The 26,661-nt window shown below is 39.6% G+C and overlaps 1 protein-coding gene across 2 annotated transcripts in view; it reads right to left on the bottom strand.

Moving 5' to 3' along the window:
• The window catches only part of DRC11 (dynein regulatory complex subunit 11), a 157,238-nt gene that overhangs the window by 111,997 nt on the left and 18,580 nt on the right, over window positions 1-26,661 (bottom strand). For both annotated transcript variants that reach the window (XM_074968154.1, XM_074968156.1), the window contains 4 exons: window positions 22,666-22,785; window positions 20,050-20,241; window positions 19,251-19,322; window positions 7,420-7,625 (listed from right to left, as the gene is read on the bottom strand). In XM_074968154.1, coding sequence (XP_074824255.1) covers window positions 7,420-7,625; window positions 19,251-19,322; window positions 20,050-20,241; window positions 22,666-22,785 — 590 coding nt within the window. The remainder of the gene's footprint in view (window positions 1-7,419; window positions 7,626-19,250; window positions 19,323-20,049; window positions 20,242-22,665; window positions 22,786-26,661) is intronic.

Here is a 26,661-nt window from a genome sequence, read left to right as displayed (position 1 = left end):
GCAATCCCCAAATCTGTGGGAATAACACATAACACGTACATAAAAGTTGCTAATACTTAGCTCCCCTGTTATTAGGTCAGCAATGCCACTGATGAAATGTTCCCTGGAGCACTGAGCCGAGACATATAAATCCTCCAAGAAATTCACAAAATAATTTGTTACAGCTAGAGGGCATAAGATATATTACAGCCAATCCTGTATATTAGGCTCTCCCCTGTGACTCTTGAGGCTATCTCAAGTAATAAAAACCTCATCTTGATTTCTGATTTTTCATCTTGACTTCCTTCCAAAATGAATCTAAATTCATTATCCCAAGAAATTTGACAAAGGTGTTACTTTTTTTATTCAATGTACACAGGAGCTCTTTCATGTCTTTTGACTGTTTAGTGCTGACTGTAGCTTGGGTTTGCAGTTATCACACACTAAGAGGTAGTTACTTTGAAGAACTACAAGCGAGTGCTGCTATTGTGTTCAGGGTTGTGGTTTTAGGTTTAAACCGGCAATAAAAAGCATATAAGAAACACTATTTTTCATGTATCAGGGGGTAGCCGTGTTAGTCTCTATCCACAAAAACAACAAGGAGTCCGGTGGCACCTTAGAGACTAACAGATTTATTTGAGCATAAGCTTTCGTGGGTAAAAACCCCACTTCTTCAGATGTATGGAGTGAAAATTACAAGGGAGAGTGTCTCCCCTCTCTTCATGTGTCAGTATATTTATGCCTGCATCTGTAATTTTCACTCCATGCATCTGAAGAAGTGAGGTTTTTATCCACGAAAGCTTATGCTGAAATAAATCTGTTAGTCTCTAAGGTGCCACCACACTCCTTACTATTTTTCATGCTGCTTCTGCTCTCCCCACCTTTTTGCAAACTTTTCAATGGAGAGAGAAGAGTGGCAGTTAGTTCATGGTGCACATGCATGTGAAACCCCAAAAGGACTCAATTTGCAGAAAAATGCTTCCTACATCTTGAATAAAACCGAAGCCCTAGTTATGTAACTTCTAATTTCTATAACAACATAAACCTCTGCATTGTCAATGTGATGTGTGGGGGCTTCTCTGGGAGTTGAGTGGCTGAAACCTGGAACAACTGGGAGGGATTTCATTACAGATGCTATTAAGTTTGGAATATTTGTATCCTTGTTCCACAATTCGTAAGGACAGTTGTGATAAATAAGAGACCATTATGCACACTGCATTTCTCTAATGTGAGTGGCTATACTTCTTTAAATGATTTTAAGCTTTTAACAATTACCCTTATTTTCCAGGGTGGTTCGCAGGACCCAGACAAAACAGAAGCTTTGAAATTTTCAAGTAAATGATTCACCAGGCAGAGAGGTACAGATTCAGGCAAATAAGCACACAAATAGATAAGCAGAATGATGCATAGCAGAGCTAAAACCAGGATCATAAAAGGAAAGAAGTTATAAAACAAGAAATGTAGAATTCTCCAGTAAGACTCCAGTGACAGTGCTACAACAAAAAAACAGACTTTTGCATTTATTTTATTCTGTTGGGAAGGTTTATTAGGACCTCTATCCCCATAAAAACTGTCTTGGATTTAGGAATGACTGACGTTACGCTTGGTCTTTTCTGCAAAGAAAGAGGGTAAATATTTATAGCAGCACTGCCTTTTACAAGTGGGGAAATTCAATATCTGCCCATTGTTTTTATAATACAATAACAGCTGTCTTGAAAGACAACACCTGCTAATTGTACGTGCTGTCACACCCTTTTCCAATTGACTATAAGGCATGGGAGGAATGAATAAGCTTGGGTTTTATTTTTTTAGTATATGTAACATAATTTATCAGAAAGAAAAGGACCTTTGTAAACCTTCTTCAGTTATTGGATTTTTAATAGACAATGGAAGATCATAAAATCAATCAAAAATTTTAGTTAAAGGACAATTTATAAGCAACATTTAAAAGTTTATCTTGTTTCTTAATTTTAAGGCGATTAAAAATATATCCTGGCATGTAATAAGAAATGTAAATCTTGGCACTTCAAATGTTCAGCCTCTGATCAGTGAGGCATGCAAGGAACAGGACACAGAAATTTTTCTAGTATTAGAAGGTTCATCATGCCAACAGTTTAGCTCTACATGTTACACAACCCTTCCATGTTTAGAAATCTGCAGATTCTCTTCTTACCTATTTAGATGGAAATGAATATGTCTGTGGGAAGCTTGTTTTGGTCAGTTACGTGAAGCCTCCCATAGAGAGCAAAAAGGAGGGCAGATAATTCATTGTGACTTATGTCACTGCCATTATGGAGTGGCTCAAGACTGTGAGTGCCAACCTCAGGGCAGACTGTCAAGAAACAGGGCATGAACCCCAAACTGGTTGTGTGTTCTATACTTAGATTTCATCAACCAAGTATCAAGTGTGAACTCCTCAAGCATAACCCCCTTAACATGGAGTCACAGACAGTCCCCTTGGGTACTCCGGTCTATCTTCCCAGCCAGGCAAGCTGGACTTAGTGATAGATGGTCCTTGAAACCAAAAATCACATCAATATTTAGGTTACTCCCAGTCCCAAAGGACCAGTCATCCCAGCTCAAGTGTACCCTAGATCTCTGACCAAATGCTTGTAGCCAGTCCTATAATAAACTAACTAAAGATTTATTAACTAGGAAAAAGAAATGAGAATTATTTACAAGGTTAAAGCAGGTAAACATACACACGCAAATGAGATATAGTCTTAGGTTCAAAAAGATGAAAGTAGCTACTATAATATGCAAGCTTTATATGTCCTTTAGGGCACTGATTCTCAACCCTTTTTGGATCAGGACCCATTTATAAACATTGATGGCCAGACCTGACCCAGTAAATATCTTAAGTAGAAAACACACTAGTATTTTGCCCCCAAAATATTTATTATCCACTACATGTAACAACAACAACAACAATGATACTAAGTTAAAGCAGCTCAATAGTCAGAAAGTTAAAAGCAGAAATCAACATCAAGAGGAACACATTAACAACAGTATAATAAATCCTAGGTTCCACTTTATGAGAAACTTGAGCTTGCTTCTCTTTGATGAGTTTATCAAAGTTTGGTGTAATTGTAGTCAGCACAATCTGAAGGTTGTGTTCAACATCCAGTCTGTTCCTGCTTTTATTCTTCACTTGAGTCAAGGCAGAGAATCCAGTTTCGCGCAAGTACGTTGTACTGAAAGGCAAAATGATTCCAATAGCATGGAAAGCAAGAGAAGGCTATTCTCCAGGAGCACTGCACAAAAATTGGGGAAGGGTCATTTCGGTATATTTTCTTTGTATATTGCGATCACAAGATAACTCGACCAGTTGAGATTCTTGCTTCATAGGTAGACGCATGTTTTCCAACACAACTTCAAATGGATCCTGTACCCATTCTTCTCCCTTCAGTTGCTCATCTGGAAAGTAATCACAGAATCTTGTGTGTTTAACTAATCTTAGTTAAACGATTACTGATAATTTTCTTCAGTGCTTCTGGGCTAGCAGAATATTTCCATTATTTTGTTTCTAGAGACACGTTATGAAACATGTCCATCCTATCATTTGAAGCATGTTTGTTCCACAGAGAGAGGGTATTTTTGAATGCAGCAATTCTGTCAGTCTACTCAAAGCAATTGTGCCCTCTGCCCTGTAAAGACAAATTCAAATCATTCAGCTGATCGAATACATCTCCCAGATATGCAATTCGAGCAAGCCATGTGTTGTTACTGAAGTGCTCTGCCAGGTGACACTTTTTTTCTTTAAGAAAAGCTGCCAACTCACTTTTAAGTTTGTATACATGAGACAACACTTTACCACAGGATAGCCAATGAACCTCAGCATGGTAAAGCAGATGTACATGTGCACTGCCCATTTCCTGACTGAAAACTTGTAAGCACTGTGAATTCCTGGCATTTTGTTTGATGTAATTCACAGTTTTGACAACATCTTTAAGAGTTTAGTGATGCTCAGGTACATGTCTTTAGCTGCTCATGCCTCCCTGTGCAGGAAACTGTGGTCCCACATTTCATTGGATGCTTTCAAAAGGATTCTTTGAACAGCTCCTGAAAGTTTCCCTACTGGTCATTGAAGCAGCTCCATCAGTTGTAATACCAGCACACTTCGACCAGCTCAATCCCACCGACTCCAAGTAATTAGCTAGCGTAACAAATATATCAGCAGCAGTAGTAGAAATAGGCAAATCCGCACTAAACAAGTACTGTTCTTGAAAATCACTTTCCCATACATGCCTCACATAAACCACCAAGATAGCACAGTTTGAGACATCTGTAGATTCATCTAATTGTAAAAGAAAACAGTCGTTTACTGAAAAATGATCAGTTGTTTGCAGTTTGATGTCTTCTAAGATATCGCAAATTCTTCTCTGTATTGTGTCATCGGAAATAGGGATTGCTTTTAATTTTTTTCCAGCTGACTCACCCAACATTTCAGTGCACATGTCAATAGCAGAAGGTAAAATTAACCCCTCGTGACAGTGCGAGCTTTTTTACATTTCGCAATGGGGTATACAACAAGGCAAGAGGCATGCAATGCTTGCTCCCAGGCAGTAGATACACATTCAAGTGTTTTTTGTGATATTTCCAAATCTTTGCTTTTTTGTTTAAATAAATCAAGAGGCTTGTCTTTATAGCTAGAATGCTTTGTCTCCAAATGGCTATATAACTTTGATGGTTTTAGGGTTTCATTTGCTAACAGTTTACTGCAGATGACACACTGCAGCCTGTGTTCATCATTTTGGTCCTCAGTAAATGAAAACCCAAACTTTAAGTAAGCAGGGTCATACCTATGACTACTTTTCTTCTCAGGCTGTGAGGAATTCCTACTATCACTGGTACTTTCAGTTGCAACAGGACAGTTTAAAAATTTATCCATTTCACTGACTAAAGACTCACTTTGTGGTTAGTACGCAAATTCTTCACTGGAAGTTTTAGAGAACACTCTTTCCCCATAACTCTTCACATGGTGCATTCAATTGGCTAATCAGTTACACTACGAGTGGGTCACTTCCACCCCACTTCTGCTGAAGCCCCTAGCCCTGGCAGGTGCCTCCGGCAGGGCTGAAGGCCCTAGCCCCACCACCCTGCTGGAGAGCAGAAGCCCTGAGCTCTCCCTGCCCCAGTCTGGTAGGTGGAGAATGGGATGGGGATATGGCGGGCTCTGCAAGGCACACTTTAACTGTAAAGAGCTGTGGTTTGGCCACCCCTGCCTTATAACATGGGATACAGACATCAGTAAGGTGAATACATGCAGCATCCTACAAGCATTTCAGAAATTCAAAATACTAAAGACATTCATATAACTCTAATATCTATTTTAGCAGTACCAACATATAGGCAAGCCAGAGTGGTTTCCATCTATGCCTTTGTAAGTGTTCAGTGAGGCCCAGGGGACTTGGCATGAGATGGCACCTAGTCTGTCAGCGTCACAATCACTACCACAACCCCCATATCACTGAGCCAGATTCAAATTAACTAAAATATTAGGTGACGTCCTGGCCCCATTGTAATCTATGCCAAATCTCCCATTTTTTTAGTGTGGCCAGGATGTCACCCATTGTATCTATAGAATCTGATTTTAAGTGTTTATGCATCTCAAACCTGGTTTAGTGATGGGACCCCTTAATGACTGCTATAATTTCTTTTCCTATATTTAATGTTATTCCCTTTTCATTTTCAGATCTTTAAAACTCAGCAGGTACATACACAGGTCTTTTAGGGCCTCTTCTGTGCCCACTGAAGTCAATGTAAAATTTCACCATAGCTTCCATGGGCTTAGGACCAGGCCCTTATCACTTTATTTTGTTGAGATAATGTTCAGTGTACTGCAGATCAATAATGTCCTTTAAAATATTCCAGGTTTTCCATTTAGTTTCACTGCTCATATTCCACATACTCTCTACCTCAAGCTTTTTAGGTCTGTCTTTTTGAAGACTATCATCTGAATATTTTTGCCTTCACTCTTGCAGATTCTTATGGTCAGACCCTGCCTTTCTTGCTCTCAGTGAGTAATCCACCAGTAGCCCCATTGTTCTCAAAGGTACTACTCATTGTAAGTAAGAGTGGAAAAACTGCTCAACACTATAATGCAATGATCATTGGCACCAGTTATCTACAACTTCCAGGCTTTCAACAATTCATACGCACACTTACTGTTATGTACTAAACAGAAACTAAAGGAAGTCATGGAGCACGTAGACACAAGCAGAGCAGGATTTAGCAAATTTGTATCTTAGAAACACATGAAGACTCACTGGTGATATCCGTTTACAGGCAGTCCTCGGACTTATGACACAACTGGTTCCTTACAATTGTGTCGTAAATCAGAACATTGTAACTTGGTACTGCGATCTACTCCATTGTAGGACCGAGCGTCATAAGCTCGAAACCTATAGTCGTAAGTCGAATCAGGGTGTCAATGTAGAAGCGTCGTAAGTGCCGTTTGTTGTAACTCGAATGTCGTAAAGTCAAGGACTGCCTGTATTTGTGACAGTTGAATACCACATGAAGGCACATTGTAGGGAGGTACAACCAACAAAGCAAAATATGACCAGGAATGTAGATGACACAGTTCCTGAAGTTAAACTATCATTTGTCATGTAAATTGGGCAAACAGTCAAAACGGCAAAACATACATTAGTAATCATGAACAGGTGTGCAAAGCAGTTGAAATTCGACTGATAAATCCCTGGATTTGCCATTTGAATCTCAATTTTCTTTTAGTTAACAGATCTCAAAGATTGGTACTGGAGATTAGTAGTATTTTTCAAGCAATTTGTACTTCCTTATTATGCTACTTCACAACAATAATACCATGTTAGAGCTGAACATCTAGAATTTCATCAACTAAAGAATACTTGCCTAAGGTGAACTTGCTCAGAAGTCCATATGTATCAGTGGTCTGAGCTTGCACACACTTACGTAGGTGCTTAACTTTATTCATGTGCTAAGTTCCGCAGAAGTCAATAGGAATACACACAAGTAAAATTATATATGTGCTTAAGTGTTTGGAGGATCAGGCTCCTTGTGGGATTTTCACACTAGCTATTGGATGCTGCCAGTGGCAGGAAAAGGGATCTAAGTACCAGTTATTTGATCCACTCTGTCAAATCCCTGTTCCTTTGTCTGATGGGAGGCTTGACAATTCCTCTCATCCCCTAAACATTCTAACAGGAAGCATTACCTCACACCTTGTAAGTATTCAGATGTAGACACAAAGCTAGGACACAAACTGAAGTGGAGTTTAAACGTGTCCTGAATTTTAATCTCTCTGCCAGATTCTGTGATCCTTACTCACCCCGAGTAGTCCTTCCTCTATGAGTAGTCCAACTGGAACTAAAGATGCTACTCAGAATAATGCTGGCAGAATCAGGCCCTCTAAGGCAAATGCTATTGCTACAGTGCAAGTATTTTCTTTCTTCTCACCGGCACTCAATGAACCACTGGCGGATCTGCTCCTGAAGACTTTCCTTGATGTCAGGACCTTCTATTTCTCTCAGATGGGTCTTGATGGATACCAGAGCATTCTCGTACTCAGTCTCATGTCTCCCCTGGACCTCACACCTCTTGGTTTCCACATTCTGGGCACGTGCTACTGAAGCACTAATCCTTTGGAACTGAGGAGGTGGGTTCTGAAAATGAAAAGGGAGAACGAGATTCAAAATAAAAGGTACAAATTAAAGAAATTTAACGTATGTTGGAATGCTGGGTTGATACTCATGTTCTCTAAGCCTCGTTTTATGTGTGAAAAATTAAAAAAAGGAGAGAGAGTAAAAAAAAGAAAACCTGCTCATAAAAAGTGCCTGGATATACACAATGGTCTATTGTTAGTGTTTCAACCTTAATTAACAAAATTGCTATGTACAAAAACAATCCTTCCAGCGTGGGATCCTGGGATCTCAACGAGACAGGTGAGAAGACTGCTGTGCAGCAAATGCCAACTTTATCCATGTCAGAAGGGTGCCAGAGATTTTTTTAATTGAATTTTCAAATGTTTGGATTTCCCAGTGGTTCTTTTTAATTAGACAGCATTGTTTTTAATTTGTTCAGTTAACATTTTTTATATGCACTGTTTGGTCAGTTGTTTCCTGGTATTCTGTGGCAGCTGGTAAAACTCCTTTAGGAAATCCACTTCCCTTGAGTAAAACATATATTTATAAATAAAAATCCAAACACTGTAATAAAAAAGGAGCTCCCCAAATTTCCCATGATTAGATAATCCTGCCAAGGAGAACTTTAGGTGCTTAGAAGTCAGAATAAAGTGTTACAAAAATAAATAAATAAGCTCAGCTTTCTCATTGATTTTATATATGCATTTTAGGATAGATACAAATGAAAGTCTTTCATTTGTGCAATCAAAGAAGTATGAAAAACATCAACTGTGGGGTTGAGATAAAACTTTACTAGACTGTATTTTCCATTGTGTGATCATTTATAAACTGAAAATGTGTTCCTACTGTGTCAGTAAGTATTCTCCAGATCAGTTCCCTGTGCTCTTCTCAAAGGCGACCTACATGAGTAGAAGTATTGGCCAGGGAAATAACATCAGGCCTGGTATTGTGTAGCTAGGCCAGCAAAACTCTACCCTACTGCATCCTGCTCTTATAGATTGCTGTAATTGTTTCTGTGAATAGACAGGCTTACAGGTACTGTTTGGTACAACACAGAGGGTATCCTGTTGGAGAGTGCCTTTCGAAAAGGAGATTCTGGCTGGATCCTCATTAGAGGTAATTTTATTTGGAATGATTGTTTATGTCTCAAAGTTCTCTTCATCCACCAGCGGTGAGAAGAAAGGTGGAAGGAGAGAGAACTGGGAGTGTGAGTGGAAAATAATTGGGGGTGTGAACCCCATGAATGGAGGAATCTGGGGCTACAGTTGAATATTTCCCAGTGAGCAGAGAGGGGTTCTCCTCTGACCCTTCTGAGCATAAGGATTTGAGAGGAGAGAGAGAGAACCACACATGCATTTTTTCTGACCTGGGGCAACTTAGTGTCTCTCTTTATGAGGAATGTGTGTTAGCGTATAGTCTAACCCAGCTGGCCAGGCCTTGGCAGACCCAGTCCATGAACTGGCCTATAGGAGCAAGAGGTGGAGGGCAGCGGGAAATTTCCTACTTTACGAATACAAAGGTCAGCCAGTGGCAGGGAGATCTGCTGTGGCTGCTTCTTGCTTCAGGGACTATTCTGTTATCTCTTGTTAATTCTTAGGGTACTATTTTATTAGAAAGTAACAATATGTGCCACTTATACCAAGGAGAGTGTGAGCATCCTCTGTACGTCTTGATAATAAATGAAAGAAAAAAGGGGGGAAATTATAAAATTTACTTTCATTAGATGTTATGATATACGCTAAGACCATCAATCCAGATTCCTTTCTTTCTTTTCTTAATATTTCCTAAATTAAATTACAGGAATTACTTATGTGAAAATGGTGTATTTCAATGGGGAAAGAGGCAGCAGTTGATATGACATGTTGCTGCTTGATTGTTTTCATCATGGAGAAGACGGAGCTAACTCAAATATGAAGGGCCAGATAAGCAAGAATTACAGAAGAGGCGTGGGAGAGAGATTCTGAAATAAGAAGCAACAGGAGCTAGGATAAATGACTACTGATGGATTCATGGCAGTCTGATGTGGTACACACATTATGATTCTGCTTGTGAGTGAAGACCACAAGGTTTACACATGTCAGAAATACAAGCTGGCTTCTGTTCTCAAGGAAAATGAGGAGAGTGATGAACTGCAATTTAAAAATCATGTAATGCATATTTGGCTTTTAGTAAAACGTTACATACATACATCCAATAGACCTGCTTCACCATTGGGTTACTCCTGTTGAAATCAATGGAATTATACTGAGGGGAAAAAAGGGGGTGGGGGGGAGGCAAAGCACATGGTGAATTAGGCCCAGTAATATGTCGCAGGATCTTTCAAAATGAATTCAGATTGGCTTAAATATGGAAACTAGCAGAAGCACCACAAAGAATATTCACACAGAGCAATATATCAACCTAGGTCCATGACTAGCAGGGAAAGGGATTGACACAAAAGGAAAGGGGTGGAAAGAGCTTGTTATGTACACCTTGGCTAAGCAATAAGTAAAATTGAGACATAATCTATATAAAGTTCACAATGATGACAAAATGATAAATTTACAAATATGTGAAGGATATAAACAACAAAGAACAGAAATTAGTTGATAGGGTAAAACTAAGGATGAAGGGATGAAATAAAAAAAGAAAATTAAAGCTGAACATGAAGGAAAAAACTCCTGGCATCGAGACTTACTAAGATATGAATAAAGAAAAGGAGTACTTGTGGCACCCTAGAGACTAACCAATTTATTTGAGTAGCTCACGAAAGCTTATGCTCAAATAAATTGGTTAGTCTCTAAGGTGCCACAAGTACTCCTTTTCTTTTTGCGAATACAGACTAACACGGCTGCTACTCTGAAACCTAAGATATGAATAGTCTCCCAAGTGAAGTGTTAGAAACCCCACCACTTGGGTCAATTAAAAAGAACAGTGTCAACTTAACATAAGTGAGTTTTTAAAAAAATAAACCCACTATAGTTTTATATACCATCCTGGTTCCTGAGTTCAACAACCAATTTTTTTTTGTGCATTTACAGTTGTATTTCCCTACTTTCTTTAAAAAGGGTTTTTCTTCTACTCTTGCTTTGTGAAAGACTCAGGCAGCTAACAAAGGAAAATGACAGACTACACAAGGAAACAGTGCTGAGTATCTTGGTTTTTTACACTGGTCACAAAAGTATGTTGGTTTTTTACACTAGTTACAAAAATTTTAGCTACTTTTAAAACAAAATCTTTAACTAGGATCTCCGGCCTTCTCAAATTGAAATGAAATGAAAGGAAAAATGAGTTGAACATTGCCAGTGATGGTACAGTTGTGATTAGAGAATAATTTTTTTGTCCTCTTGCTTTACAAAGAAACAAAGCCAAAAAGATGGTACATTACTGGAGCTCTGTTTCTGTGGACCTTAGGCTGTTCTCTTTGTATTGAAAGTTTTGTTTTTTATGCCATCTTAAATGTCACCTGTTTGAGGTAGTATCAAGAAACCTATTTTCAAACTTTGGGGCCCACATATGTTCCTAAATCCCACCTAAAGGCCTCACTGACCTTGGAGATGACGCAGCACCTAGAGAACCCAGCAGGGTGAGCCCTGCTGAGTTTTCTTTGCATGCTCCTTTCAAAGAGGGAGATGTTCAGGGGACTACAAAGGAGACATGAGGCATGACATACACACCTAGAGCGTCCCAGGATGCAGGGGAAAGTAAACATTAACCTGATGGAAAGGTTGCCCTGCTTTCGTGGTGACAGTCCTCCAAGACAACATGACTTCAAACAACCCCAGCTACTACAGTATTCAGATGACAATCTTTGAATAGTACCAAACAATATTCCAGATCAATATTCCATTGACAGTCCCCAAAATTCTTAAAGTTTTCATAGATATCATCTATATACTTAATGCACATGTTAAAAACAAAAGCCAATTTCTTTTCTATGTTGTTTCTCTGAATGCTTTTAATGTGGTTGCTTTTGACTCCTAGGGAGATACTCTGCAGTCAGACACTAATAAATACCTTTTCCTTGGGGGCAGAAGCATTTTTCCATCTTAAAGAAATTTCTCTGGCCATGCAAAATTCAAATTTGTTAACTCGCCTTATAAACAGCAACTCATTTAAAAACAAATTACAAATATTAGACGGAGACAGTGAATTCAATAATGCACTATAGCCACATCAGCTATAGAATAATGCATCTTAATGAAGGCTTCCCATGTGAATAAACCATTATATTTACAAGCTTTCCATAGTTAATGACCCAGAACTGGATAACGAAACTCACATTTTTAGCGAGGTCCTCTGTCAGCAAAAGTATACATATTAATAATTGATGTTGCTGTAAAAATAGGACATAATATGAAGCTTCCTGAGTTTGTGGGAAAATAGGACTACATGGCCCATTAACTTAAAATGCTTATCTAATGTTTGATGGGCTTTGTCTTTAAAATCCTTGTTTAAATTAATAAGGCAAAATGGACATTTGTCTAAAAGAATGTTTTTCCAACTCATCAGTCACAAGTACACTGAGCGAGATGCTTGCTGTTGTGTTCTTTGTGTTTTCTAAAGAGAATTTAGGTTTTATGAAAAGAAAAAGCCGAGCAGTAGAAGTTCCCTGCATTTTTCAAGGTAAGCCAACATGAGGAAAGCTCACTCAATGGTACGGGTTTCACTTGAGAACTGGCTTGTACAGACCACTGTCTCAAGGTGGGAAAATCGCACTCTTTATGCTTAGTCAGCTCAACAGCTCTTTCCAACACAGGCTGCTTCATTGTTCATTACGAAGCACGTAGAGGGGTGCAGGCGGGCTGAACATGCTTGAGGCTATAGTTCTGCATCTAGGATGCCCCATGCTGTGGAACTAACTGCTCTTCAATTGCTCCATTAAGATTACATTTAAGAGGGAAAATAGTCTTAATTTCAGTAAATAAATATATCTTATTTTATTTAATATTTTAGGACTATCGTGCCTGAAAGGTAAATTTACTGTACTTTTATTATCAGGTATTTTGCTCAGGACACAGTATCTTGGACTCTTTTTGCAGACCTCAAACCACACATTTTTGTGGGATTTCTGCTGTATGGATTCTCTTTTGGATAATTTTCTCCAAAATTGTATTCTTTAAACAGAGCCGTGTACAACAAATACCCATTAAACTAGTAACCCTGCAGGACTGAGCAGTGCATCTCATGCAATCCATAGTGAAATCCACACATCAACCCTGGTTTCAAATAGTCCCTGGGTGCCTATACAGCTACTCCACATTTACATTGTTTTATAATACACTTTTGTAGCAGAAGAGATATTTCTCAGCAGAATATATATTTATTCAGAGCCCGATTATAGGTGCCTTTACTCATATGAGCAGTTCCACTGAAGTAAATGAGGCTACATGTGTAACTGCTTATTAGTCAAAGTAAAGGAGTTCATGATTCAGCCTTCTAGAAGTCTATTCTTTTCTCATGTCAGTTATTCTATTGAATTTTAAACTTTGGTTGTCTGGACATTCTTTTAACAAGCTTACTGTATCATTGGTTATTTAGGGTTTTTCTGTATTTCTCAATATATTTTGTCTGGAGGAATGGAGAATAGAGTTTAAACAAGTCTCTTATCTTACTAAGCATTTGTTCATAGATCTTCCATTTTAGCACAATACAAAGCACCATATAAATTTATATGACTGAAGTCCCAAATTAGGTACAAAACAGAATCACAAAGCAAAATGTATTACATTCATTAAAGCTTGCCACTATATGATTCACTCCAATAGCTTTGCCAATTAAAGTCATTGTCACATGCATTCAAACAATGGTATTTATTTGTAGTAGGAGGTCTTGGTAGAAAAATATTGAAAATGGCTCAGTTTATATCATTATGAAACTCACAGTACTTATTAAAAAGATAAAAGGAACATTACATTTGGTGTGGAATTTAAAAAAAACCCTTATTTTTATTCATAATGATGTTATCTTGTACAGTCCTGGTTGTATTTATTTCAGATATTAATCCTGGCCATGCTGCAAAACTTCTTTTACTAAAGATGATAATGCATGTTTTTGATTGTAAAAGCCAATTGTTTAAATATTAGCACAATTTCATAAAAAGAAGGAGCAATAGCAGAAAATAACGGAGATGACTCTGTGTTGCTTTCCAATATCTTACAAGTTTGACACTAAACACGTTAAAAAATCACATTAAATCTAGGATAGCATTCTTCAGATTTTGCAAACACATAACTATGGGGAAATAATACAAAACCCCCTTTGTGCTGACTTCTCAAACATAATGGTAGGCTATAAATCAAGCCAAAATAGCATTTTAGATTTAGGTTTAATAAAAACAGACTTTTGGGCACCCTTCAGCTATCCTGTTTATCCACTTCAGGAGCTGGAGAATTATTTTATGCTCTACTTATTTATACAGTTTGCAATATCCAATCAAATTATTTATTTAGCTACAGACTCCAATGTTTACTCAGAAGGCTATTCTGGGGAACACTGATTCTTTATTTTTTTTTTGGACGGGCTGAAATGTTATATATTTATTAGGAATTCAAAGGGTAAAAAATTGTTTGGAAATTCCAGACTGTTTCCTCAGATAGAAATATAACCCTTTCCCAAGCCAACATGCCTAAATTAGGGTATGTTTAGAAGAGGTAAGGAGGAGAGAACATAGTTATTTACTGAAGAGCACATAATGTCTTTCAATTGAAAATCCACATGAAAGGAGGGGAAAAAATCCTCTAAAACTATATGGAAGAGCTGTGTATTAACATATATTGTACCTTAGACTCCCTTTTTATAAGAGCATAAATGATTGTATAAAAGCAGAGTGTCAAAGTTGCCTAGCAGAGCACAACATATAAATATGTACATGTCCAACAAATAAGGCCTCAGTCCTGTAAACCACTTCAGCGTGTGAAGTACTTAACTTCAGTGAGACTGACTCCTTGTGTTTGAAGTTAAAAATGTGTTGAAGAGTTTTGCCAGATTGGGGCCAGCGTGCACTGCACCCTACAGGATTGAGCCGTTCATCTCATGCAATCCATAGTGAAATCCACACATCAACCCTGGTTTCAAATAGTCCCTGGGTGCCTATATAGCTACTCCACGCTCATATTCTCTACTGACAAGATGCATAGGCTGTCGAGCACCAATTACTGCTACCAAAGACAGAGCAAATTTGCAGCATGGAAGTTTGTTGAGTTTCCAGAGTGTGTACTTTGGTTTTCCTTCCTGCCCTCTCCTTCTCTGACTCCTCCTCTCTTCCCATGGACCAGACTTGTGTCGAATTAGTCAATTTGCAAATAATTTTAAATAACTTTTTATGTTAACAGATTTTCCTCTAAGCTAGCCTGTGTCTTGAGACTATTGAGTACAGGGGGAGCCCAATATATCCTCACTTAAGGACCAGTCCTATTAGGAGATGGGAATCTCCAGAGATGTGCTGGATACCCTCAACTCTCGCTGACTTTTAGAGGCACGTAGCACCTCACAGGATCTGGCTCTATTCTGAGCACAGCTCTCATTGATTTCAATGGAAGGCGCATCTGTGTTAGCAAAAGAATTGAGTCTAGGTTTAGCATTGTGCTCTGGCTGCTTTGCACCACTTTAGTGAAACAAAGCAGCTGCAAACATGGGTTAGCCAGCCAGCTAAGCTGGGTTTGTGGCTTCTTTGGATCACTGGACCAACACAAACCAACCACAGCACACTGGTGAATCTGGCCCCTGATGACTGAAGTCTTAACATTAAGCTGTTCTTGAGTTATCGATAAACAAGAGAAATTAGCTACTAGTTTTAAAAAAATCAGAAGCACGGCATATGGCTGGCCTGTAACTTTAGTATGGCTGGAGGAAGAAAATAAAGGTTTCTTCTGGACGAGGCATGTACATTTTCAGGACAATCTAATTATTATGCCAGAGTCAGAGTGGGTTAAACGTAGAATTTAGAATGGAACGTTGACTGCTGAATTAGCTGTGGAGCTGCTAATACACAGCTCCATGGCAGGAATATGAGGAAGACCAGGAAGCAAGTCAGGAGACAGTTATAAAGATATATGTGTTCCTGGTTAGGCCTGCTTCTTTTTACAAATGAAGCAGGTTTTTCAGATCATGATTTATCTGAGATTTAGAAAAACGTGCTGAGGGAATCATGCTGTTTCTGTATAAATAATAATAATAACAACAAGACTTTGTACTAGAGCCAAGAAAAATCTCTGGAACATGGACTTCTACTCTGTCAACAAGTAAAATAAGAAATAGGCTCAAACTCAAGAAAACTGACAAAAAGTGTTTCTGTCAGCACAGAGACATAAGAACTGACAGCAAATTGCATGAGCACTGTTAATTCAGAGGCAGTTAGGATGGCTCTTGGACTATCTTTGTGTATATTCTTGTTAGGTCCATATAACTGAATGGCCCAAAAGTCATTACTAATAATTTAAAGTTTTTCAATTCCTTCTGCAAATTGTAAATTACAGTGCTTTATAAATAAGTTTAAAATAATAATTTAAAGTGAATGTATATTTCTTTCAGTATAAGTCCTGACTCGTTTGTAATGGACTTAAAATAATAGATGGCCATGTCTTCTAATTTATCTAAGTCTTAAAGTATTAGAAAAGCAAATTCAGCATGTTTACAGCATGAAGACCTGTGATCATTTTTTAGAGGGCTGACATGATCATACATCAAAGGGGCTTGACCTTTGGAGCTCTCTGCTGATCCATCAATGTGATTTGATGCCTGTTTGCCACTTGTTTCCTTTAGAGGCCGTAGATGGGAATGTGGCATTAAAAATGCAGGAAAAACACAAATCCGAAATATGAAAACATTGGAAGACAAAGCAGTTTTCATTTCCTCCATCTCCCCCGATTAGATATTTGATGTCAAATAATGGCTCTACAGAGAACAGTGTTGCAAACATCAATTCTATTGCTCCTAAAAAACGGTCAGAAAGTGAAGAATCTGGATGTTGTGTTAGGTTTTAAGCCCTCTTGTCCCCATGAATGTCTACTTTTTCCCATAGGGTATAATACATTGCTGTCTTCACACCCATTATCAGTGTGCAGGCCACAGTGAAAAGAGGATGCAGCTGTATACCCGATCACACCTGTGACCTCCACTCCTCCATCATCTTCTAGAGACTGGAGCCCTTTCTAAGACTTTTAGGTAACCAATACAGAATATAACAGCGAATGATCCCTTGGGTTCTGAAAGGCATCATTTCTAAAACATTTATGTTCACTAAATCCCAGTGTTCCAGCATTTTAGTCCTGCCCCTGCTGAAGTCTAGGGGAGTTTTCTTATTGACTTCAACAGAAAGCAGAATCAGCACTCACTCGTCATTTGCCACGAGTGTTCTTTGGAACTGCACAGGAGAAATGTTAGAAAAGAATCCATAAGAGAGGAATTTCCCATTCATCTTCATATAGCTTAGGGCAGTGGTTCTCAATCTTTCCAGACTACTGTACCCCCTGAGTTGTCTTGCATACCCCCAAGTTACACCTCACTTAGAAACTACTTGCTTACACAATCAGACATAAAAATGCAAAAGTGTCACAGCACACTGTTACTGAAAAATGACTTTCTCATTTTACCATATAGTTATAAAATAAATGGATTGGAATATAAATATTGTACTTATATTTCAGGGTATAGTATATAGAGTAGGATAAACAAGTCATTGTCTGTATGAAATTTTAGTTTGTACTGACTTCGCTAGTGCTTTTTATGTAGCCTGTTGTAAAATTAGGCAGATATCTAGATGAGTTGATATAACCCCTGGAAGACCTCTGTGTACCCCCAGCGGTATGTGTACCCCTCATTGAGAACCAACGGCTTAGGGCACTGGTTTTCAACCAAAGGTCTGGGGCCCCTTGGGGGGGCCATGACCAGGTTTCAGGGGGTCCACCAAGCATGGCCCGCATTAGACTCGCTAGGGTCCAGCACAGAAAGCTGACGCCCCACTGCGCAGGACTGCAGCCTGGGGCCCCAAGCCCCACCACCCGAGGCTGAAGTCAAAGCCTGAGCTACTTAGCTTCGCAATGCCCCCTGTGGCATGTGCCGCAGGCAACTGCCCTGCTTGCTATCCGTTAATGCCAGCCCTGGCTTTTATATGCGGAAAAACAGTTGTGGCAGGAGCAGGGGCATGGAGTTTTTATAGCATGTGTGTGGGGGGGGGAGGTTCTCTGAAAGAAAAAGGTTGAGAACCACTGGCTTACGGCAATTCAAAGTTCTTTCTGTAGGTTAGGTTTTGAAGAACATTCTTAAGTAATGCTCTTTTTCTGTATGTTGTTGGGGGTAGACTTAGTTTTCATAAAGCAATGACCTGCCTAATTATAACTTCACTGTTGGATAAGAAAATTGTCCAACCCATGTTTTGGGGCAAGCAGAAGGTATGCTTCAATGATGGAATATTGATTCTGATTGTTTTAGATGATATTTTAATAGCTCTAGAGTACAAAAAGTCATGCATACATCTAAAAAAATACATGATGAGAATGAATATTACTGTAAGGGCAGTATTGTAAAAGACTGTCATTTGAACACAGTACCAACAGTGCATTGTTGTAGTAGATAAGGGGACCTGGAGGGCATGGCACCAATACTGTGTCATATAAAATAAACACTACGGAGTGGAGAGGGCCAGGACAAATGCATTTGAGGGAATGGATGACAGCTGGAAAGGTATGGGGAGATTCTATCCCGTCTCCCAGGTAGCTGCTGGGAGCACTATAATTTACTGCACACTTATATTCAGCACCAACAAGATGCATAGGCTACTGAGCACCAGTTGCTGCTTCCAAGGACAGATCAAATTTGCAATATGGAATTTTGTTGAGTTTCCAAGGAATGAAGGGAATGGCTTTCCTTCGTGTCCTCTCCTTCTCTGACTTTTCCCATCTTCCCACAGACCAGACTTACGTAGAATCAGCTGCTGCTTCCAGTTGCTTGGAGAAGCTATATAGCCGAGACATGGAGAGGCTGGGGGAAACACATACCTTCCTATTTCTGCAGGGAGGAGACGGTTTACCTTCCCTGATTATGGGAGAGGGGGAAACTCCCCTAGGTTGTCCTTCTATTCTCCACCACTCCTGGTCTAAAAGATCACTGTGTATGTTTATTTTCCTCTTTTGCCTCCCCATGCCAGGAGCTCTGAGGTGCTGTTTTGCCTCTTCCCTCCCACGTGGGCCTAAGGGATATATTTATTTGGCAGCTTTTTACTCCCCTTCCTAACCACACACACAATGGGAGAGGGCCTGCAAAATGGTGTGAGGAGAAGACTTGACAGGTTCAACTCTGCTTCAGGAATAAAGCATCTTGAGTCCTGAGGCATTATGAACAGAAGACCGACTAACATGAGTACCTTGCTCTGCCATGCCTGGATCATATCCCCCAAATCCTGGAGCAAAGTCTGTCTGTTTCCACATCTGCAGTAGATATGGCACTAATGTATATCATAAGAGGTTATAGCAGAAGTGAGATTGTCCTACTGCCACACCATTAGTCATTTCATTTGAGTTCTTTGGTCTTAAAGACCTCTTTAAAATATGTGGAGAGTTTTAGAAAATGAATGTCTTGTTCTCCCCTACTGTTAAATTACAAAAATCCAAAGGGAAAACAGAATACAATCTTGAATGCATTTTATATTCTTTGGGAAGCAAAACTTACCATCCCCAGAAATATCATTTCCTCTTCTCTCATTTTCTCTGTTTTCTTCCACTGGGTAAATCCACGCCAAACCTGAATTGTAAACATGACTCTAATGAGATAAATGGGCCCTGTTACTGCTTCCTTTACTGCAGGAGGCACAGGAAAAAACAAATAGAGGAAGGAAAAACAGAATATATAATTGAAGCAATTACTCCTGAACAGGTTGCCATCTGCTGTATTATTTTAAACAAATTCTAAAGTCTGCTCTTCCCCCTCCTCCCAGCACATGTTAAAAGCATAATTGTAGAAAGCTTGTTTAGATCTAGGTCCATTCCTGCTCTCACTGAGCTCTGTGGTCCTGCCAACACACAGGAGTATTCACCATGTGGATCCTAGCTAGAAATGGCCCGCCGCTCAACTTCATACTGACTACACTGTCTCAGTTTTTGCAGGGTTGCTTCTTTCTATTTAGGGGCAAACTCTCTTTTGCCCCAGAAAAAGCAGCAAGTTTTACTCCCCAAACACATGAATCACCAGTGATATACTTGGATCTTGGGGTGTGGATCAGAGAGGACAGTTTGGCCACTGAAATCAGAGGACTGCCCCTGCAGGTCTGTTCCCTTTACTTTCGTTTCTAGTGCTTTGTCTAGTCTTGTTTGGAATGGCCCACGTAATGGGGTTCCAACCAGCTACACAATTAGGCTAATGCCAATTCAGAATGTTCTGTATCATGAGGTTCATTTCTGTTCATGCTGCTCTTGTGAACAAAACACATTGTCAATTCTGCCAGCACTGTTCTGACAGAAACAAGACTCACCTTTTGAATACGAAGTGCAGCAGCATCCAAATTTGGACCTTTTGCTCCCTGAAGTTTAGCTTGTCTTTCTCTCTTTTCTTCCAGGTAGATTTGCTTCATGAATGTAGCCCTTAGGCGACCCTGCCGAGCCCTCTCAGAAATCTGGATTACTCTAATGACTTCTTCAAGAGGCAAGGGCTTTACGTATTTCTTCTGTGGTACAGCGAAAAACAAACAGATAAATGGGCCTGTTATCAGAACATGTAGATCCTAAGAGTTACTTCCCTGAATCATTTTGAAAATTCAGATGTGTCTTTTGTTAACTCTACTTTAGTTGGCAAATTGAATAACTAACGATATCTTAGTGGAATCCATCCAAGACAAAAGTAGCCCCAATGCAGAGAGGGTGAAACCCATACCTCAGGACCACCTAATTTTAGTTTTGACAGTTTGGCATTTTGATAATTGTACCAGGATCTTAATTTTAACCTGAAAAGCATTTTAAGGAGAAAGTGAACCAGACATGCTATAACCATCATACCTTTTGGTAAGGTAGCATTTTGAGGGGGCAAGGAGTTCCTGATGACATGGGGTAAAAAGTAAGAATTGTTCTTACTGTAGTTTCTGTAACAAAGAACTTATCCCTTTTATTTTGTTTGAGAAATAAGCCTAAATATCAGTATGGCTAAATTCTATTAAACTAATAGCTGTATATTGACTTCCTCTTATTTCCCTCCTAAATTCTGAAGATAGGAGCTTCTGGATATGCCCATGAGGTCTAGAGTTCACATGCTGGAGAGGCAGAATTTTTCCCCCTCTCCTGTTATTGACATCCTCAATTGGATACAGTTCTGTATACAAATATTGAGTTGGGCTCACTGTACTAAATTTTAAACTTGGTTTTCCCTACAAGGAAAAATACATAATCTATGAGTACACAAAAATGATATCCATAAAAGTCCCCTGCTGAACTATTTAATTTTTAATGCGTGCTCTTTAACAGTTTTTTGTTACGTGCATATGGGAATACAGAAGCTTGTTAGCAGACTGCCAGAATTTCCTGAATGTATATGGTTCACTATGATGCATACTAAAGTGCAGAAGACTCAACAGCAATCTCAGTGGTAGTAGTTGAGCACAGGAAATAAGTAGACAGAATTAACTGGAAGCAGAGCACAGAGCACATATATAAACTGTGTTAATAAAAAAGATTATTCAGCTTTACAAGCCTCACAGGGTGGTAGCATGTCAAGAGAGACCTGCCCTACAGTTACACTAGAGTACACGATGTGTAAAGTCCTCACTCTCATGTAATCTGGCTCCACACCAGGCAGATTCATCCTTAGTATGTCACTCTTGGTGAGGGAGGTGGGCAGAGCACAGGTAGGTAAACACACTTTAAGATAAAAACAACGAGGAGTCCGGTGGCACCTTAAAGACTAACAGATTTATTTGGGCATAATCTTTTGTGGGTAAAAAACCACTTCTTCAGATGCCTGGAGTGAAAATTACAGATGCAGGCATATAATAAATAAATCTGTTAGTCTTTAAGGTGCCTTGTTGTTTTTGTGGATACAGACAAACACAGCTACCCCTCTGATACTTGACACTTTAAGATGTGCAGGGATTGAGACTAAGGAACTGCCTATGAATATTTTTGTTAGTTCATTATGAAATGCACAGGAGCCCTCGCTCAACTCCTTATTTTCACTGTCCAGATTAGTTCAACCACAAATTATTGGTGTTGAGAGTCTCACGTACCTAGTAGGGAAGAATAATTTCCTCCAACGCAGGGTGAAATTCTATGGCTTGGGTGTTGTAGGAAGTCAGATTATATTATCATAGTGATCTCTTATGGCCATAAAGTCTATGACTCTAAATTAGCCAGAATTAATGCACAGTTGTGCACTTTAGTAGTTTAGAGGGCAGGAAAGCTTCCAAAGAGTACTGCACATATGCAGCACTCTATTTGCAAAGAGTCTTAACTCCATCAGCTCAAAACCAGTTTTCACCAGGCTGTTCAAAGACACTTCTCCTCTCTAAGGATTGTCCCAATGCCAAATTTCAGTTTTCTTCTCCTAGCTATTGCAGCGGCATAGCTATACAGAAAAGAGCACAGGAATTTTTCAGAATGTTATAAACAATTAAAATGGGAGATTAGAATGCTAATAGTTATGCAACCTTCACTGTGATTTCTGTTCTTGTTATAGACCCTGACTCAGCACAGTACTTAAGCATGTACCTAAGTTGAAATCAGTGGGACTACTTGTGCAATAAAAGTTAGCCATATGCTTAAGTACCCTGCTGAACTGGGGCCATAATGCTGCCCTTCTATTACTTTCACAGCATAAAATGAAGCCAGATTATTTTGCAAAGTTACCATTGTTAATATTGCTCAGATTGAAGACATTCCTTCCTGGTGGAAATGTACATTATGTTTCTTTCCAGTTATGCTTCACCCATCAATGCAGTTTGATTAAATATATACTACAAAAATATTTCTCACTTCAATGTTTCATTATAGATTGGTATGGGGAAAATGTATCTGCTTCACTCGTATGTGTGGAAACATGTTCAGTTACAAGGTAAAAGGGTAGGCAGATGACTGGATAATTACGGTACCTATGGTATACTAACCGGTTTGATGTCTTGCAATCCAGCATTAATTAAAATCTGAGCAAGGATTTTCTCCCTCTCTCTCAGCACCTTCAGCTTCTCCTTAATAAAATACCTTGGAATAGGGATTTCTATGTGTTCCTAAGGGAGAGAAATATTCATGGGACACTGTTAGAGCTTTGTTTAAAACCATGTTGCTTATTACCTTAACACCTTTCCTTTACAGACTAATTAAGTTGGCCTAAAGATTCTTGAATTTCCAGGAGTGTTGTGTGACTTGACCTATGTAACAGCTGCTGTGCTATTACTTTGCAATTACTCAAGGTCTAAATCAACAACAAAAAATAAATCCAGTTTCATACAGATTTCCACAGCATTTTTTAAAATTGTGCAATTACAAATTAAAAAATTAGCAACTATTTTGAACATTTCAGGGTTTGCTGGTATTTAAAAAATGCACAGACAGTGACTTCCACTTATTTTAATAAACTCATTAGTATGATCCTCCCACATTATTTAATCAACATCTTGGAAAACAAATCAGCTATATTGCATTGATATTATTACAAGGAATTAATACCAGATTAATTATCTAGCCTCTTCAGTATTTCTAAGGTGCCTATCCCTGTAGTATCTAAGCACCCCTCAGAATCAAGAATGATTGGAAATGTCTACACAAAGTCTGCCTTTACTCACTTGTATGATAAAAATTACAACTGTCTCACATTTCCATTGATTGTTTTCTTACAGGATTATTCACTGATGCCGAGAAGTGAAAGAAGAGGGCTTCTTTGAGAGACATGCAGAGAAAGAAGAACCCCCAAAAGATCTACGAGTTAGCAGAAGCCAAGGCATTACTGAGTAGCACAACTGATTGTTAGAACCTTGCTTATGAATAGAGGCAATTCTTCCAAGAGTACGCTATCACTAGCAGTCCTTAATGGCAAGTACAAATTAATGAAAAGGCATTAGAGAGACAAGGTGGGCGAGGTAATATCTTTTATTGGACCAACTAGTTATGGTGCAGAGACAGACTTTCGAGCTCACACAGAACTGAAGAAGAGCTCTGTGTAAGCTTGAAAGCCTAACTCTTTCATCAACCGAAGTTGGTCCAGTAAAAGATATTACCTCGCCCACCTTGTCTCATTAATATTCTGGGACTAAACATGACAGCTGCAAACATGAAAACACATTGACAGCAGTCTCTGTTTTGGACTCCTGATAGACCTGGAACACAATGGTGCCATTAACAAAGATTTTATTAAAGAAATGGCTAAAATATTCACTCAAGCAAATGGACTGTTGCTTTTGTTTCTACAGAACCCTGGCTATCACTTCAGATATGGGCAACAGTACGGTGCATAAGCAGCGAGGTGAAAAGGCATTGGATGCCCACTAAAACAGCACCAATGTCTAGCTAAAGATCCTGGGATATACTGTATGTTTCTGTGCTTTGTAAACTCTAAAGTGCGAGAGTGTGATGGAAGGCTCAAGTGCTAAGGAAAACAGTTTCTGTAAATCAACATCTTACCACATGTGAGTAGCAAGCCCATCTAGCTTTCCTGTTAGTGGCTCCTGTCCTGGAGCCCAGGCCCCCCTGTTGTGGTAGTGTATGTAAGGGAAAGCTCAGGACTGGGTTTGTGTCATGACATAGAGAGTTTTTGCCTCTTTTACATAGTTGTCTCTATCACAACAGAGGCCTGATCTGGGAGGTTTTCTGACTATATTGTCGGCCTAGTTTTCTGCTTCTTCCATCGTAATTTTTGACTGCTCTTAATAGCATGCTGTGTCACAAGTTGTTCTCTTGGTTTTCCTCACCTGTTCCTATATGAATATCTCACTTATGCTCCTTTTTTTCCCAGAGAAGGGAAATGTATGCGCTATTATTTCCAAGTCTGTCTGCAGATTTCTGTCCTGATGGCCCCAGCAATGATGAGATGAGCCTGTTCCATTTAGCAGGTTCAGGGAGCACTTTCTTGCTTCAGACATGAAGCAATGTTTGGTTGTAAAAATCTGAAATGAGATGTGCACTCCATCTCTATGCTGGGAATGATGAGCTACTCCCTAGAATGATCAAGAAATCAACACGACGTCAGTCCCGGACGACTGGAAAAAGGCTAATGTAGTGCCCATCTTTAAAAAAGGGAAGAAGGAGGATCCTGGGAACTACAGGCCAGTCAGCCTCACCTCAGTCCCTGGAAAAATCATGGAGCAGGTCTTCCAGGAATCAATTCTGAAGCACTTAGAGGAGAGGAAAGTGATCAGGAACAGTCAGCATGGATTCACCAAGGGCAAGACATGCCTGACTATTCTAATTGCCTTCTATGACGAGATAAATGGCTCTGTGGATGAGGGGAAAGCGGTGGACGTGTTGTTCCTTGACTTTAGCAAAGCTTTTGACACAGTCTCCCACAGTATTCTTGCCAGCAACTTAAAGAAGTATGGGCTGGATGAATGGACGATAAGATGGATAGAAAGTTGGCTAGATTGTCGGGCTCAATGGGTAGTGATCAATGGCTCCATGTCTAGTTGGCAGCCGGTATCAAGTGGAGTGCCCCAAGGGTTGGTCCTCGGGCCGGTTTTGTTCAATATCTTCATAAATGATCTGGAGGATGGTGTGGATTGCACCCTCAGCAAGTTTGCAGATGACACTAAACTGGGAGGAGAGGTAGATACGCTGGAGGGAAGGGATACGATACAGAGGGCCCTAGACAAATTAGAGGATTGGGCCAAAAGAAATCTGATGAGGTTCAACAAGGACAAGTGCAGAGTCCTGCACTTAGGACGGAATAATCCCATGCACCGCTACAGACTAGGGACCGAATGGCTCGGCAGCAGTTCTGCAGAAAAGGATCTAGGGGTTACAGTGGACAAGAAGCTGGATATGAGTCAACAGTGTGCCCTTGTTGCCAAGAAGGCCAATGGCATTTTGGGATGTATATGTAGGGGCACTGCCAGCTGATCGAGGGATGCAATCGTTCCCCTCTATTTGACATTGGTGAGGCCTCATCTGGAGTACTGTGTCCAGTTTTGGTCCCCACACTATGAGGGGGGATTTGATAGCTGCTTTCAACTACCTGAAAGGGGGTTCCAAAGAGGATGGATCTAGACTGTTCTCAGTGGTAGCTGATGACAGAACAAGGAGTAATGGTCTCAAGTTGCAGTGGGGGAGGTTTAGGTTGGATATTAGGAAAAACTTTTTCACTAGGAGGGTGGTGAAACACTGGAATGTGTTACCTAGGGAGGTGGTGGAATCTCCTTCCTTCAAAGTTTTTAAGGTCAGGCTTGACAAAGCCCTGGCTGGGATGATTTAGTTGGGGATTGGTCCTGCTTTGAGCAGGGGGTTGGACTAGATGACCTCCTGAGGTCCCCTCCAACCCTGATATTCTATGATTCTATGAACACTTTCACAGTTTTTCAAGGATGCATGACTTTTTATGGTTGATTATAAGACAGTCCCACAGCCTAACTGACTTCTACCCAGTATGAGGAGGTAAAGGCCTAGCACCAAGCATTAGCCAGCCAAAAGAGGACAGCCTTCATTCTCAAGCACTTTGTAGGACACAACATTGTGAAACAATAGGCTTGTGATATTTGTCCACAAACATCAAGTCACAGATGGAGCCTTTAACCATACCCTACCTCACATAGGTGTAGTAAGGATAAACACATTAAAAAGTATCTGTATAATTACCATAGATAGATAGATTCCATGTCTGAAGGTGAACTAGAGAAAGGTGGTGCACAGATAACTGGAGAAAGATAAAGCTTAAATGCTTGAGTGGCATACCAAAAATAAAACCAGTGCACCTCAGAATCATCCATCAGATGTAACATGCCTGGGATTTAGCAATTCTGAATATTCCTCACTGTTATCATGATTATGCTGGACTACAAGCCCTTCACAACTGATGAAAGTAAGGGCCCTGGTGCAAAGATGGGGGAAGTCCCATGTAGATATATGGAGTTTGTTGTGTGCATTGACCAGGACCTTAGTACTGGAGCCAAGGATGTTAC

The sequence above is a fragment of the Natator depressus genome, chromosome 11 (genome assembly GCF_965152275.1).
Source record: "Natator depressus isolate rNatDep1 chromosome 11, rNatDep2.hap1, whole genome shotgun sequence".
Classification (NCBI taxonomy): Eukaryota; Metazoa; Chordata; order Testudines; family Cheloniidae; genus Natator; species Natator depressus.
This window is presented reverse-complemented; position numbering and strand designations above follow the sequence as displayed.